Genomic DNA, 15390 nt, shown 5'->3' with positions numbered 1-15390 from the left:
GCCCGCCCGCCCGCCCGCCTCCTACGCGGGGCTCCCGGCCTGCCCCGCGGCACAAAATGGCCGCCGCCGGGGCGGGAGGGGAGGAGAGGAGAGGGGTTGGGGGGGGGAGCGCTGAGGGAAGCTGGACCGGGGATATGAGCCGTACCGGGAAACGGAGCCTTACCGGGAAGCCTTACCGGGGAGCCTAGCCCTACCGGGAAGCCAAGCCTTATCTATCGGGGAGCTTTATCGGGGAGCCGTGCCTTACCGGGAAGGCTTACCGGGGAGCTAAGCCGTACCGGGGGGTCGTGCCTTACCGGGAAGCCTTATTAGGAAGCTTTGCCTTACCGGGGAGCTTTATTAGGAAGCTTTGCCTTACCGGGGAGCTTTATTAGGAAGCTGTGCCTTACCGGGTTACCGGGGAGCCTTGCCTTACCGGGGAGCCGTGCCCTACCGGGAGCCTCACCGGTCTCCACACCGCATTGCCCAGCCCCGGCCCCGGGGGCTGAATCGCCTCAGGACCCTCACAGGGGCGCACCCGCAGCAGGGTCAGGCTTTGGTTAAAACACCAGGGCAAAAAGGCCTCGGCCCCGCTGCTCCCCGCCCTGCCAGAAATTCACATCAACTGCCACAGCTTCAGCTTTTAAAAAAAAACACAAGTTTATTATTGAAATATAGGATGTGGGCTAAGTCCCCGTCTCCTACTCTGCTTTACAAACGCCAAGTGCTCCTTCCCCTGCGCCCTCAGCCCGCGGGCTGTGCCGCGCTCACCCCTCTGCCCCGCGGGGAAACGCCTCCCCGTGGCACCACGTACCCTGCCCGGTGCCCTCGCACCTCCCAGCCCCGTGCAGAGGCACTCGTACCTCACTCTGAGACCGCGGGCTCACTCCCTAAGGACTAAAGACATCTTTGAAAACTGTTTCTCCCCTCTAACCCCCAAACGATTCTTTCCAGAGAAGGTAAGAGACACTAAAGCGCAGCCGGTGTGGCTGCTGGGTGCCACCGCCCGGCAGGTCTGCACTGCAATCTCCAAGAGCTGAATTTATCCAGGAAACGTGTAACTGATTTGTTTTAAAAAATATTTCTTTAATCGTATGCGCTGTACTGCGGAGACCGGAGGGGAGGAAGGGGTTTGTCCAAGTTCCCACGAGGTATTGTTCTCAAACAAAGAGGGGTGCCGGGGGCAGCAGCACCCTCAGTCTGTGGATTCCAGCACGGACTCGCTCAGAGCCAGGTCCCAGTAGTGCTCTGCGCCGTGTTTTTTAAAGTGCTCCCGTGCCATGTTTTCAGTGGGGCACTGCTTAAATTTCATTTCGCCAAAGCTGCGATCCTTTGCTGTGCCCTGGAAGGAGAAACGGGACACTTCTCAATATGTCTTTGGGGGAAAGTAACTGAAATAACGCTCCGAACCCCTCGGGGAACCTGGGAATAAATGTTCTCCCAGGTTAACAAGTGATAAGCTTGTTGCACGAGCACAGGTTACGCTGCAGGGGAGATGCTCATAATTCTACTACAGTTCAAGAAATGCATACAGAAAGAGCCTGTAGATGTTTTTGTTTACTTCTGTAGATCGTCATTTGGTACAAAGCTGCAGAACGATTTGATTGTTTCAACCTCAGCTGCTCCGTTAGACAGGGTTAGCTTCCGCCCCGCTCAAATCCCCAAGAAATCAGATTAGAACAGAGCTGCTACTCACCTCCCAAACCAGAGAGCATTTGTTTGTTTTCTTAACAGACTCCTCATCAGACTCATCGTCATCTGGAAAAAGACAAAAAAGCAAATTCTAGTCCTGCAGACCCCCCGCGCTGCTGCTTCACCGGCCCCTTCCACCCCCTCTGCTGCACGGTGGCATTTACAGCTGCCGTCTTGAGCGTCTGCCTCGTCAAACCCCAAAACTCTGATGGTTACCTGGTACCCCAGGCCTGCTCCCAGTGACCGTCCGCCCCCCCCCCAGTTTCTATGCAACACACCAGGAACACTCGGGCATTGCAAGATATTCTCCACAAATGCACACCCCGACATTTTTTTCCCCCCTCCAGCACTGGTGTGTTCGTTACAGAGTGCTGCATTTCAGTTAAAACTGGTCTCCTTAGCAAAAGTCCAGAAAAGCTTTTCCTCCCGATGATCTCCTACCACCCCCTTCCCCACAGACCTTTACACGTACCCTCTCCCTTTGTGTTTGAAGTTTGCTCATCCCATTTTATTCGATGAAGCATAAGACGTTTGAATTTCTTCTGTGCTTTCGGGCCTGGGGAAAAGCCAGAATCACATTCACACCGTTCCTTAACCTTCAGTTTTTAGGAGATTCTAAAAAGCAGCAGAAACCAACGGCCCCCACAAACACAGCAGTGCCCACTGGCCTTCTCAAGGCTGTTGGCACAGCACTTAGCTCTTGGCCGTCTCAGGATCTCCTGCTACCAAACAGGCTCTTCAACACCTTGCAAAAACGCTTAGAACTGCGCAAACCGTGAGAAAACGCACCAGGCTTTGAGCCGGGGCCCTCCTTGCTCTGAGCAGATGCAAGGATCTAAATCTAAGGTGCATTTTTCCTTCAGCATCGAATGTATTGAACGTACTGGATTTTCTAACTGGATTACAGCGCTCTCTGCAGTCAGTGCTAACCCCATTATAACAGTAATTAAGGGAGTTTCAAAGTGCCTCCTTACTTCCTCGTTTTTCCATAACCCTCAGTCAGCTATTTTCACATGCAGGTATAATTGGCGCTAGAGGCAAGCTTTTGAACATCACGCTGCGACCAAAAGCCTGCCTCCCAAGCCCTCACCTCCTTCTACTACGACCACGTTGACATCTTTGTGTAGAACCACCACGCCTGTTAAGTACAGCTGGCCAGCGTTCGCCTCAATTTTGAATTTTTTTGCTGGATTGCTCAAGTTTCGGACCCTGAAAACGGGATAAAGAACAACAGGTTGTGGAAAAACAGAGCTATTACCATCGGTCCAAGCACTCCCTACCCTTCCTCAGCTGGGTCCAATGTTTCCTGCCTCCAGCTCCTCGGAGATGTAGGGCTTTACTTCCACTTCCAAATCATATATGCTTGTAATCAGACTGCTCACAGAGGCTGCGTCTGTCCTTTCCTATTCAAGCTTCATTTAGACCTTGAAAATTTCCTAACATTTCTGAACAGCAACGGATCAAGTTAGCTCTGATATCGCAGTAAATCAGTCTCCTCATCAGAAACTTCAATCCCAGCTGAAGTTCTCCAAACCTGACATGCATTTTTACTACTCGGCTGTAACAGGATGAAGGAAGGACAGGGTTAGCTGACATTTATTTGGGACAGCGTGAATGGAGAGCATCCAACTGTTACAGACTGAGATTCTTTAATGCTCAATGGAAATCTGCTGATCAGGTACACGGTACTGCTCCTGAAGGACACTCCTCTCCAGTAGCACCTTTCTATAGGGCATTTCTCAGCTTTATTTACAAAACAGACACCTGCACAAACATCTACCAAGAGCACGCAGCCCGGCACTCACCTGTACACAGCTATGTGAACTCCCTGTGAGACATCCTCTTTGAGCTTTTTAATCTTCTTCGCTTTCCGTTGTTCTGCTGTTAGTTTTCTTGCAGCATTTGCTTCTTCGTGAGCTCTGGGTACAAAGAGACACAGCGATAAGCAGGAACGCAGCCTACAACGTACCTGTTACAGCATCAAAACGGACCCTTCAATTCCTAAACAAAGAATGTGTTCCACGGATCCCAAAACAGCTTCAACTTCCACTCAGATTCTGCCTTAACCTGCCTGAATTAAAAGGACACAGGCTTTTTTAATCCAGTCACCAGTCCAATTCTCCCCCGGTCACTTCCCTAAACACATTCATTAGCAACAACTGGGATGCCAATCATCATCACGATAGGAAACTCATTTAATACAGGGCACAAAGTCACTCTTTAGTGCCAAGAATTGATCACTCAGACCATTCTCCCTGCGCAGGGCTTTGGGGAGCTCTTTCAGAACAGCTGAAACAGGCTGCAAGAGCAACACACACACATAATCCCACCGCTCTTTGTTCGGGGATTTCATTCTCTAGGAATGAATGCTGCACCACCACTAATTCCACCTAAAAGGGACAAACAAAAAATGTACAACGTGCCACCTACTTCTGTCTCTTTGCCATCTGCGCTCTGACATGAGCTTCAACTTTTGTTGGGTCCTGAACAGCTTCCGTCCCCAGCACTCGCATCAAGTTTGAAATTCTTACTGCGAGGAAAAGGAGAGAGGAGCTGTGAGAGGTTCCCATCAGACCAGTCTGCCGTTCGTGCTTGGCCCAGGCTGCTGGTTTAAGAGCTAAGGGCCTGCGGTAGCCCGGCTCTTGGCACGCGGCCTGCCTGCTGCAGCCTTACCTTTGGGTTCTGGCGGTGGCATCAGGCCCAGCCTGACCTTCTCTTGTAGCTCCTTCTGGGCTTCTCTCCGAGTCTGTCGCCGTAACTTCTTCTGCTCTTTCTTAGTTAAATAAACGCCCAGGGTCACCGGCGTGTCACTGTCCACTGGGAAGAGAAACAAGGTAACATAAACATGAATCTGCTTTGAAGGAGCAACAAGAAACATCACCTGCATCCCTTATTGGGGGATACACTCGTATCGTGCTCTGTTATATCCACACTTCATGGACAAACCAGCCTGAAGCATTGCGCAGGTTGTTTGCACCGACTACCGAGCTAGGAAAACAGTTTTGCTATTCACACATTTATACCGAAGAAGAAAATGCTCTGTGGTTGTTTTATGTCCCTTCCTCAGGGCAAGGATGTCAAAAACTGACCTGCCAGAGATGAAAATCTTGCAGATCTTGCAGCTGCACCACTACTCAGCTATCAAGGGTAAGGCTACCAAAAGGTACGCGAGCTACTGGTAACCACTACAGGTTTTATAACAACTTTCCAAAAAACGAGACAGAGACTTTCCCCTCTCAATTTTGACTACTTTTACAGAATTTTCAGATTTATCTTCACATGGCTTCTTTCCTTACAGGGATAAGAGACCCACGGGTCAGCAGTATTACAACTGAGAGCTTGCATGCTGGTTCGCCCCACCTAACATTAACTTTCTGAAGGTTTTTGCATCCAGCTTAACAGCAAAATTGACCAGAACTGGCTAAATCTGAGAGGCTGCTACAGGGCAGTACCTGGTGGGTTGAGCTGCGCTGGGTGCTCCACGAGGTTTGTGATTCCGAAGTACTCATCTCTCTTTGAAGACGTTCCGCCTTTTCTAGAGAGGAGAGAGTTGGGCATCGTTGGAATTCAGTAGCTCAAGCAGATTCGTCCAGCCTGACGTGCCCAAGTGCTCAAGAGACCGCCACGTTACCCCCCAAACCTCCCCCGAGTTTTCTCCTGCAGCAGAACAAAGCCTGGCACGTCAATTACTTACAAGTCAAGGCCGTTCGGGATGATGTACGAGTCCCACCACTCTATCTCTGGGATCTCGCCCTCCTTCAGCTCCTTTTTAGGGGTAATAAGAGCCAACTTGGTAGAAGTGTGTATCCCTGTCTTTCGGGCAGCCTGAGATATCTCTGCCTGCAGCTTTTCTAGTTGAGCCTGAGAACAAGGAGAGGAAAGTGGCACACAAAGGTCATTCAGCGTTCACTTTTAAGCACAGTATGCTTAAAAAAATAATAATAAAAGAGCAGGTGCACACAAGCTGAAGTAGACCACAGAAGAAACCACACAAAAGATGACGATGGAGTGCTTCTGCTCACAAACTTGCCAAAAAACTGGGCTTATTACCAAGCCTAATAGGAGCATGGAACGATCCCAAAATAACATCTCCCTGGGTTGCACATCATCATCCCTGTGATGCACACCCCTGGGCTTTTCTGTCTAATTGAGCTCTTCTCCCCATTCTCCCCAGGAACTCGGGCAGTTTACCAAGATCCTTTAAAATCTGCACCTCTACGGTGACCACTTCTGTAGAAAGAAGACTTGGCCAGAAAACGACCTATTCTCTTTGGAAATTTTCAGTCTTTTGTCAAAAACAAACTCAATAAAACACCAGATTTTTGTCTTTCACCAAGTGAGGAGAGAGATCTGAAAATGCTTTTTAAGCATGTTCTTATTTGGATGTCTACCTTTTCAACAGGAATGACGCTGACAGAAAAGCTGCAGGTGATTTTACTCAAAAGCTTCTTACTCAAGTGAACAGAGCTCCCTTTCGCAACCCAGGAGAGGAGAGTCAACGCCCCTCCTAAACCAAACCCTCGTTTCTGTGCTGTCAGTTAGCATGGCAAGACCTCAAATACCTTCGTTCGCAACCTCTGGGCAATTTTCTCAAATTTGCCTTTTTCATGGAACTTAAAGGTGCGTTTCTGACGCTGGGCTGGGGTTATGGAGACCCGGGGGTCAAAGTAAGTGTTCGACTCCATGTCTTCCGAGGGCTTTTCTTTAAGCTGCTGTTTGAACTGCTCTCTCTTCACAGCTCTGATGTTTGCTTTTAGGGTTGGCATGCGGTGAGTCAATTCAATCTCTTTACCAGTTGCATCAACAGTTCGGCCTTGCTCATCCAAGATCAGTGGCGTAGGCTTTGTCTGATCCTTCAATTCCACTTTCCTGGTGGCGAGACAGAGACACCACATTAAAACGTGACTACAGCAGTAATTCGAAGGAAGCGAGAGCCACGTTTCCACAGCAAGCACCAGACCAGCCTATACTTTGTGAAAGTTTTGTGAAAGGCTTCTTTCTACCGTTAAGACTCATCTATACGGCCAGAAAGGACTCAAATCTGGTGCGCAGAACTTGGGAGAGCGTTGCCCTGCGACGGAGCAACCTCCGTTTCGCCTCTCTAACAGATTTGTTCCTTCAGCAACCATTAAAGCACTGCTGGGAACCGACGGAGCACTGAAGAAACCTTGGGGCAGACCCTCCACCGGCAGTCCGGCCCTACGACCGTCAGGATTACGGAGCTTGGAAGAACAGCGGCTACTCACGGAGGCGCGATCCCCATGGCGTGCAGGTTGGCCAGCCCCACCATGTTGGCGTTGCCGATGAGCCCCGGTTTCAAAGCCAGCTGGGCCTGAATTCGGGCCTGCAGCTCAGCGGCTTTCCTCGCCTTCTCGATGGCGTCGTTCATGAACGTCGCTGCCTGGGAGGGCTGGATCGTGTTGCCGATGGGGAGACGTTCCGACTGGGATGAAGAAGAAATTTTTGGCTGTTGACAGAGAAATAAATTGTGTTACAGAGCAGGGCTGGCACATCCAGGTCACGCCAACGTGTTACTTCCAGTAGGTACCTGTGGCGTCGGAGGACTGATGAAACTCAGCTGCTTTTTCCTCTCTTCGATCTGTCGAGTGGCTGCCTCCATCATCTGCTTGATCTGTGGAAAGAAAACCGGACGGTGAGTTTTTCTTCGCTCCATCGGAAGGAGAGAAGGGGTCTCCAGCACCTTTTTACACCCGCTGACGGTTGCAAACGCGTGCAGACCAGCTTGGTGAGCACAGAGCTCTATCAAACTGCTTTAACTGATGGCCTCCAGCTCTAGAAAAGGAACCTTACAGTGCCGGCGCTGCCTACAAAGACCCTTTCCCCTTCCCGTTCACTCCAGCTTGTGCAAAGAGAACATCCAAACTTTCCCCACTCGAAGACTTCGCGTTATCATTAGCCCCGTGCACAAGTGGCGGTGAGCTCTGCGAAGAGAGCACAGGCAGCAACTGCAGCAACCAAAGGACAGGCAAAAGCAACTCGCCGTTTGCTTCCTCAGCTTGTGACACCAACCAAGATAACAAAGAAAACATTAAACTGTAGCAGGATTCGAGATCTCCAAGATGGGCAGCGCTGGCTCTGGGGGCAGAGCTGGCGTCACACAGCGCAGTTGGACTGACCTGTAGCTTGGTCAGCATCCCAGGGCTCTCCGACGGCGGGCCTGGAATAACCTCAGGCTCATCCTCAACCTCCTCAAACCGCGGGATGCGCCGCTTCTTGACGCCAGAAGATTCCTTGGATACCTCAGAGTCATCGCCAAACACATCCTGAAGCAGCAAAAGGAGAGAAAGAGCAGACTGGTTAAAAGCTACGAACTCCCCCCAGGGCCAGTTTTAGGACGAGAAAGCACCGTGAGAAGGAAATCCAGCACCGAAAGGTCAGCACCGCGTCGTGGTCGAGCGTTTCCAGGGCGGCACTTGCAGCCTGACCTAACCGTGAGTCCCACGCGAAGCCTGTGCCCTGGCTCCCCACCAGAGAAGCATCGCCGACGATCCACCCGGCGGCTTAAAGCACAGGAGGCCACATGGGGATAGCCCCGTGTAAGAGGCGCTGCCGCTCTCTCAGGTGGCGAAGGGATTTTTGGCACTGGGATCCGAGGTCTCGCTCAGCTCCCCAGAGAGACGGAAGAAGCCTGCACACGAGCTACCCTGAGCGGGCCGAAACGGTGTCTGTGTCTTCAGCCAACTTCACAGGGGTCGCTACAGGAGGCTGCTGTCCCGCCACGCTGTCACCAAAGGGAGAACGCAGTCCTAGGGCAGGGCGGGATGCCCGCAGCGTTTCCTCACGCTTCTAACCCACGAGACTCCAGCCTGGAGCCAGAGACGCTGTGCTCAAACCGAGCCCCTCTTCTCCCTCTTCTCGGAGAGCGAGGGGAGCAATGACCACACAGACGGACTCGCGTGAAGCGGCCGTGGCACGGAACAAAGGGAAAAGCGCGCGTTCCCCAGAGCTCTGCGCTGGGGGAACTGGGGAAGGGTGCCCTTCGAGCACCCTTCGTGTGCTTGCGGCCACGGATTTCCTTTTGTCAGTGCCGGTTTTGCGTACGGTAAGCCGGATTTGTCCATGCAACCGTGTTACTGGAGCGTGTGAGGGTGTTATTTGAAATGAAAATATACACACCGGTTGTAAGCGTTAGTTGAAATCCCTTCTTCACTATAATGGCTCATATTCTACAGGGACACATCCTCATCCAGACACAGGTACTTCTTGGAAAACCTACAAGTTCAAGAGAAAGGACTTGCCCATAGTATAAAGTGTGTAAACCATTACGTTTTAGTTCCTGAAACTTCCCGAGCAATGACCTACCCCACAAGATTTAACCAAGGAGAGAGAAGGAAGACCAGACAGAGCGCTGGAGCCAGCTAACATGACAAGCGGCACTCCAAATTAATCCGCTGCTCGATGCTACACACCTAAGCGTACGAGTATGAATTCAACCCTAAAACCCGCAGCGGCGGCAGGGGGCGGTCATTCCACACACGCCCATGACCTGACCCCCTCACTACGCCACCTCGCTTCGTGGCGGCACGAGGCCAGGTCTGGATCCCGACGAAGGGCCTCCAAGAAAGGCAATTCCAGGGGCAGAGGCCAACGAGGAGGCAGGGCGGGTGCCTGGCTCCGTGCCGGCAGCCAAGAGATGAGGACGGGGCTGCTACGCTGCTCCCCAGACCTGCTTTCGTGTCAGCTTGGATGCCAAGAGCACCGCCACCCACGTGAGATGCCCGAGCAGACGTTTCCCCGGAGAAGCGGCGCCTTCCCCACACCCAGCCCCATCCCTGCTGCGGTTTGCCAGCGTGAGATGCGCCGCCAGGCCGCTGCGGCGCACCGGCCAGTGCCACGAGGAAGATGAGAGACGAGAGGAGGAGACAGCTGGAAGCCGGGTGGGCCTGAATTCAGGCTCTGAAGAAACGGGGGATCCACGCAAGCCAGCAGCGCCACAGGACTGTGAAAGTCTCCCCACAAAGCTGCGGCCCGTGACCACGAAGTGCCGAGCAGCGCCGCGATTCGCAATGTTCCTGGCTCTCCGCCATCTCCCCAAGAGGGCAAAAGGAAGGGTGTTGAAGGGCACAGCTCAGAGAGAACATCCTGGCCAAAATCTCGCTTTCTAATAACCCCTTGGCAGCTAATGTGCACATGTGCCGGGCTAATACTCAAATTCAAGAGGAACCACAGCATGGAAATACTCGAAAGATGCTTGCTGGCACCCTTGTTCCAACCGAGACCGCTGCAAAAGCCTCAAGTCCTTCAAGCTCTGTCGTTCGCTGGGACACCCAAACCCAGAGCAGTAAACTAGGCTGGGTTTTAAAACCCTGCTGCTCCTCGGGCTGCGCTGAAACAGGCAGGATGGGACCTGTTTAAATACTCCTCCTTAACCGGCGAAGGCATCTGGAGCCCGGAGGAGGCCCTTCTCTGGCTGGCGTCAAAACCTCCGCCAGAGGGTGGGAGAAGAAGCAAGTTTCTCCAAGAAAACAGGGAGCGAAGGCTCCAAATCTGCGAAGGATCGTTCCGGATAACCGAGGTTAGGTGCTGACTGAACGGTTACAGGGAAACACAAGCTCGCCATAAAATAGGGACCTCGGAAAAAGCGAAAGGAAACTTGCGTTGTGAGCAGGGAACAGCCGCTTTTAAACCCAGCATGCGAGTGATGAAAAAAAATGCATTTCCAGAAGGTGGCGAGTGAAGTCTTCAAGAGAACGCAGGAGGCGAAAACAGGTTTGGATGCACGAGACTTCCACCATCCCAGGCAAGCGTTAGGTGGGAGAAACGCCGCCAGGCTAGGAAATCCCTACTGTAATCCACCTCGTGCTGCGGCGGGGGAAAGGCTGCCAAAAATCACCCTCTGCGGATTCCAGGTGGAAAGAAGAGAAGGAAAACCCACCACGGGAAGACCCGCTTGCTCAGGGCCGGGCAGCACGAGCCGACAGACCGAAACGCAGCACGTTCGAGCGAGGAAGAGCAAGAGGGAAGTTATTTGGAGGTGGGACGCCCTGCCCCAGGCTGCCAGCTCGCAGGGCAGTGAAGACTCAGTGCTGCCACACGTGCCAGCATCGAGCACGAAAGGAAAGAGAGAGATGGAACCCTGTTATTTAAGTCCCTTCGCTGCACGAGCCTAGCGGGGGTTGTTAAAGAAACCAAAAGCTGAGGCTTCCCACCCCGGACACCACCGAGGAGAGCGCTGCGCTCCCTCACCGGGAGGTAAAGAGAACTGAAAGGTAAAGGCTCACACACTTCGTCATGGGGAAGGGGCTTTTCTCTTGAACTTTGAGCGGTGTAAGATGTACCTCTCTGGAAGAGGAAAGTGTGGCAGAGTACCAGCGCTGCCTCCACGGCCACCGAACAACAGAAAAAGCAACAATCGGTAACCAGGCCTCGGCTCACCTTCAGCTCTCGCTTCCGATTCCGGTCGCTGTTGGATTTGGAGTGCCTGGAGCTTCGGCCTTCTTCCACCGCTTCAAAGAGCTTGTCCACAAACCTCAGGGTGGAGTCGTCGAGAAAAGGCTTGAGGTGGTCTGGGGAAAAAAAGAGGAGTTGCGTGAACGGCAGAATTCCCTGAGGGGGATGAGCGGGAGAGCGGAGAGCTCACAGAGACGTCTGCAAAGCCATAAAACTCCGAGTTAAAGGGGGCTTCGACCCAACCAGCGCAGCACCCCGGGCTCCGGAGGCCTCTGGGAGGTGCAGGTGCAGGCTTCTGCTCCGTTCTCGGTCTGCCAGGGGGCCCGAGCGCTCCTACCGGCAGCTGCGGGGTCGGGGCGGGAGCGCGGGGGACGTACCGGCCGCTTTCTTTTTGTCCATGCCCTTCCCCACGCAGTTGAGCGCTGCGGTAACCACGGTGGGCTCAGAGAAGCCCAGCACTCGCTTCACCGTCTTCTCGATCCATGGCTTCAGCTCGTCCAGCTCCCTTTTGGAGAGCGACATCGCGGCTGGCGGCCCAGGTTACTCCGCTCGCACCTGCGGAGAAGGCAGGCAAGAAAACCACAGATTAATAATAAAAAAAGGATCACTTTACCCTTAGTTCGGTGCCTTTTCTCGTGAAAGAGAAAGCTGACAGCTGCTGAGGGCTGGCGAAAGCTCCTGGAGATCACTTTTGCTCCCTTATTTTTAAGCCACGAGCTGAAATTACACGAGCCCTTGGTTTCTGTCGCTCGTGCCTGGCGCAGCGGTCCCCCAGATGCCAATCCAGCAATCTCCATTAACCGCTCTCGCCTCGCTAACGTTCGCTACGCCAAAGCAATAACGTTTAATTACGCGGCCGGGCACTAATCTGATTTGGAGCCCAAGTCTCCTTTATCTGGAACCGAAAGAAAATCTTCTTAAGGGAACGTGTTTGACCTCGGCATCCCTCTCCCAAAAGCACAGGCTCGCCGAGCCTCGGTGCCGCTGTGGCTCCGTCTGAACGGAAAGCAGACAAAGCTGGAAACGCGGCCGTCGTTTCAAGGGAGAATTAAAATCCTGGGCGTCAGCGCTACCAAAGCGCTCCTCACCGGAGAGGCCGGGAAAAAACGGGCAGGAAAAAGTAAACCCCCGGGGCTGAGACAGCGGCGAGGGGGCCAGGCTTTCCCCGGGGAGCTCGGAGCTCCCCGAGAAGACTGAAAAACTTTCGCAGCTGCATGCTGCCCGCAGCGGCTTTCACGGGGACAGACTCAAAATAACACCAAGCGCAGCCCAAGGGAACACCGCCGCAAGGTTTGGTCTCCAAGTCCAGCCTTTGAAGCAGGGAATGCTCCAGGCGTTTGTGCGTTTACACGTGGGTGCCCCCTAAATGTACATACATGTGGGTATTTACACGTGGGGGCCCCCTAAACGTACACATATATACGTATTTATGGATGGGTGCCCCCTAAATGCTCATATATGCCTGTATTTATGTATGGATGCACCCTAAACACATATATATACACGTGTATTTATGTGTCGGTGCCCCCTAAATGCCCGTATGTGTGGGTATTTATGTAGGGATGCCCTCTGAATGTATATACACACGTATATTCACGTAGGGATGCCCCTTTAATGTATATAAACACATGTATCTGTGTATAGGTGCCCCCTAAACGGCCATATATGCAGGTATTTACATAGGGGTGCCCCTTAAACACTGATATATGTGGGTATTTATATACGGGTGCCCTCTAAATGTATATATACACACGTATTTATGTATGGGTGTCCGCTAAACATACACATACGTGGGTATTTACAGACAGGTGCCCCCTAAACGCCCACATACGTGAGTATTTATATATTGGTGCTCCCTAAATGCCCATATATGTGGGTATTTACAGATGTGTGCCCTCTAAATGCCCACATACGTGGGTATTTACACATGGGTGCCCCCTAAACGTCTATATATGTGGGTATTTACGTAGGGGTGCCCCCTAAATGTATATATACACATGTATTTATGTATGGGTGCCCCCTAAACGTACACATAAGTGGGTATTTACACTCGGGTGCCCCCTAAATGCCCATATACGTGGGTATTTATATGTGGGTGCCCCCTAAACGCCCATATATGGGGCTATTTACATACGGCTGCCCCCCAAACGTACACATACGTGGGTATTTACGTAGGGGTGCCCCCTTATCGCTCACATATAAACGTGTTTCACCTCCGGCTGCCCGCCGCCCTCCCTCCCCGCGCACCTCCCGCCCGCAGCCGCCCCGTCAGCGCCGCCCGCCCGCCGCCGCTCCCCGGCCCGTCGCAGCCCCTCAGGGCCTAACGGTCCCGCTCCCTCCCCGCCCGCTCCGCCCGGTTCCCGCCGCCCCCCGGCCTCCTCTCGGCGCCCCCCGGCCTCCTCCCGGCGCCCCGCGGCCCCCTCACCGCGGCGGGGCACGGCCCCGGCAGGCCCCGAGCGGCGGCGGCGGCCCTGACGGCGTCTGCACGGCGGGGCCGGAAGCGGAAACGGCCGCCGAGGCCGCAGCGCGCATGCGCGCCCGCCCGCGCGAAGGGTGCCGAGAAGGTGGCGGGGGGGAGGGGGGCGTGGCCGAGGCCGCCGGGATCACGTGGAGGGGGTGAGGGGAGGGCACGACGCCGGGCCCCTCTCACGTGACGCGGGGCCCTTCCCACGTGACGCTGGTCTCCCTCCCGCCGTCGGGGACCTCCCCCGCCCCCCGGGGGCTGCCCCAAAACCCTGGCGGCTCCCCCCGAAAGCCCCGCGGGGGACTCCCCAACCCCTCGGGGGGGCTCCCCCCAAGCTCAGGCTCCCGCCCAAAGCCCCTGGTGGCTCCCCCCAAATTCCTGGGGGGCTGCCCCAACCCCCCCGCCAGGCTCACCCCACCCCCAGGGGGCTGTCCCCGACCCCAGGGAGCTCCCCCGACCCCCGGGCTGCCTCCTCCCTGTCCCGTGGGGGTGAGAAGAGGCAGCAGAAACGCGCTTCCCCACTCTTACCCCCCATCTCCAGCTGACCCGGACCCCCTGGGCGTTCCCCCAATCCCCAGGGGCCTCCCCCCGATCCCAGAGGGGGAGGAGCGGCCGCACGGCCCCAGTCTTCCCTCCTCAAAACCCCCCATCCGCAGCCCCCACAGGCGGGCAGCCGAGCTGGAGAGAGGAGCGGCTTATTAGAAAGAGCAGTGGTTTATTGGAAAGAGCAGCGGTTTATCGGCAGCCGGGCGGACAGACGGCTGGACAGCCAGGCGGCCGGCCAGCCGTAGCCCCCGGCTAGCAGCCCTGCCAGGGGTCCGGGCGGCTCTTGCGGGCGACGAAGGCGATCTTGCGAGCCATCTCGGTGTTGTAGACGCGCCGGCACGCCTCGTAGGCCAGCCGCTGCCTCTTGCGGCACGGCTTCTCGTAGTAGCGCCCCTGCTTCACCGCCTCCAGCACGCCGTCGTGCGCCAGGATCCTGCGGGCGGGTCGAGAGCCGCGGGAAGCGGGTTAAAAAGCGGCCTCCGCGGCTCCGGGGGAGGAAATCCTGCCCCGGGAGGGCGGCGGGGCCCTGCCGCAGGCCGCCCGCGGGGACTGGGGGGGTCCCCGGGGCGGTTTATTTGCCCCCCCCCCACCTGCTGAGGGCCCCGTAGGCCGCGTCCACGTCGCCGTTGCGCACCATGACGGTGCGGCCCACGAAGCGCAGGTGGTTCGCCATGGCCCGGCGGCTCCGCTGCGGGGCGCCGGGACCGGACCGAGTCCCCCCCGGACGCTCTGGGCCCCCTCGGGGCTCCCCCGGCTGCCTCCGCCCCGGGCTCCCCGCCCAGTCCGCTACCCCGCCGCGCGCCCCGGAAGCGGAAGTGGCCCCGGTCTCTTTTTCGAGGGCGTGGCTTGAGGAAAGGGGCGTGGCTTACGGGGAGGGGCGTGGCCAGCCCCCCGCGGCTTGGAGGGCGGGGAGGTGGGCGGGGCCTGCTGGAGCCACGCCCCCGCCAGCGGGCGAAGTTGGGGGGGGTCTGGGGGGGGCTGGGAGGGGGGGGGGCGGGGGGGGGCTGGGGGGGGCTGTGAGACCCCCAAGGGGACACCAGACATGGGGGGGGGGGGGGGGGGGGGGCCATGAGACCCCCAAGGGGACACCAGACATGGGGGGGGGGGGCCATGAGACCCCCAGGGGGACACCGAGGCTGGGGGGGGGGCCATGAGACCCCCAGGGGGACACCACAACATGGGGGGGGCCTGTGGGACCCCCGGGGGGACACCGGGTCTGGGGGGGGGCATGAGACCCCCCAAGGGGACATCACACCCGGGGGGGGGGCGTGTGACCCCCAAGGGGACACCAGGCCACG

General features: G+C 55.7%; 2 protein-coding genes across 2 annotated transcripts; both read right to left on the bottom strand.

Moving 5' to 3' along the window:
* Window positions 1-614: 614 nt before the first annotated feature.
* On the bottom strand, window positions 615-13662 carry PRPF3 (pre-mRNA processing factor 3). Its single transcript, XM_066985852.1, has 16 exons — window positions 13508-13662; window positions 11460-11637; window positions 11068-11198; window positions 7809-7955; window positions 7220-7303; window positions 6918-7138; window positions 6234-6540; window positions 5366-5532; window positions 5124-5206; window positions 4345-4488; window positions 4102-4201; window positions 3477-3590; window positions 2762-2880; window positions 2144-2227; window positions 1676-1737; window positions 615-1321 (listed from the first exon to the last, which is right to left on the bottom strand). Exons 2-16 carry the CDS (start codon window positions 11602-11604, stop codon window positions 1175-1177), a joined length of 2055 nt encoding a protein of 684 aa, XP_066841953.1. The 5' UTR covers window positions 11605-11637; window positions 13508-13662; the 3' UTR covers window positions 615-1174.
* Window positions 13663-14241: 579 nt separating this feature from the next.
* On the bottom strand, window positions 14242-14913 carry MRPS21 (mitochondrial ribosomal protein S21). Its single transcript, XM_048054325.2, has 2 exons — window positions 14683-14913; window positions 14242-14525 (listed from the first exon to the last, which is right to left on the bottom strand). The coding sequence occupies exons 1-2, from the start codon at window positions 14763-14765 to the stop codon at window positions 14345-14347; spliced, it is 264 nt and encodes an 87-aa protein (XP_047910282.2). The 5' UTR covers window positions 14766-14913; the 3' UTR covers window positions 14242-14344.
* Window positions 14914-15390: the final 477 nt, after the last annotated feature.

The sequence above is a fragment of the Anser cygnoides genome, chromosome 33 (genome assembly GCF_040182565.1).
Source record: "Anser cygnoides isolate HZ-2024a breed goose chromosome 33, Taihu_goose_T2T_genome, whole genome shotgun sequence".
Lineage (NCBI taxonomy): Eukaryota > Metazoa > Chordata > Aves > Anseriformes > Anatidae > Anser > Anser cygnoides.
The sequence above is the reverse complement of the archived record's forward strand: the minus strand, read 5'-3'. Positions and strand labels throughout refer to the sequence as shown.

Coding starts and splice junctions, on each gene's coding strand:
- MRPS21 (XM_048054325.2), bottom strand. CDS start 14,765: ATGGCGAACCACCTGCGCTTCGTGGGCCGCACCGTCATGGTGCGCAAC. Junction 14,526..14,682: donor GCCTACGGGGCCCTCAGCAG/GTGGGGGGGGGG, acceptor ACCCGCCCGCAG/GATCCTGGCGCACGACGGCG.
- PRPF3 (XM_066985852.1), bottom strand. CDS start 11,604: ATGTCGCTCTCCAAAAGGGAGCTGGACGAGCTGAAGCCATGGATCGAG. Junction 4,489..5,123: donor AGCGCAGCTCAACCCACCAG/GTACTGCCCTGT, acceptor TTCTCTTCCCAG/TGGACAGTGACACGCCGGTG. Junction 2,881..3,476: donor GTTCACATAGCTGTGTACAG/GTGAGTGCCGGG, acceptor TCCCGTTTTCAG/GGTCCGAAACTTGAGCAATC.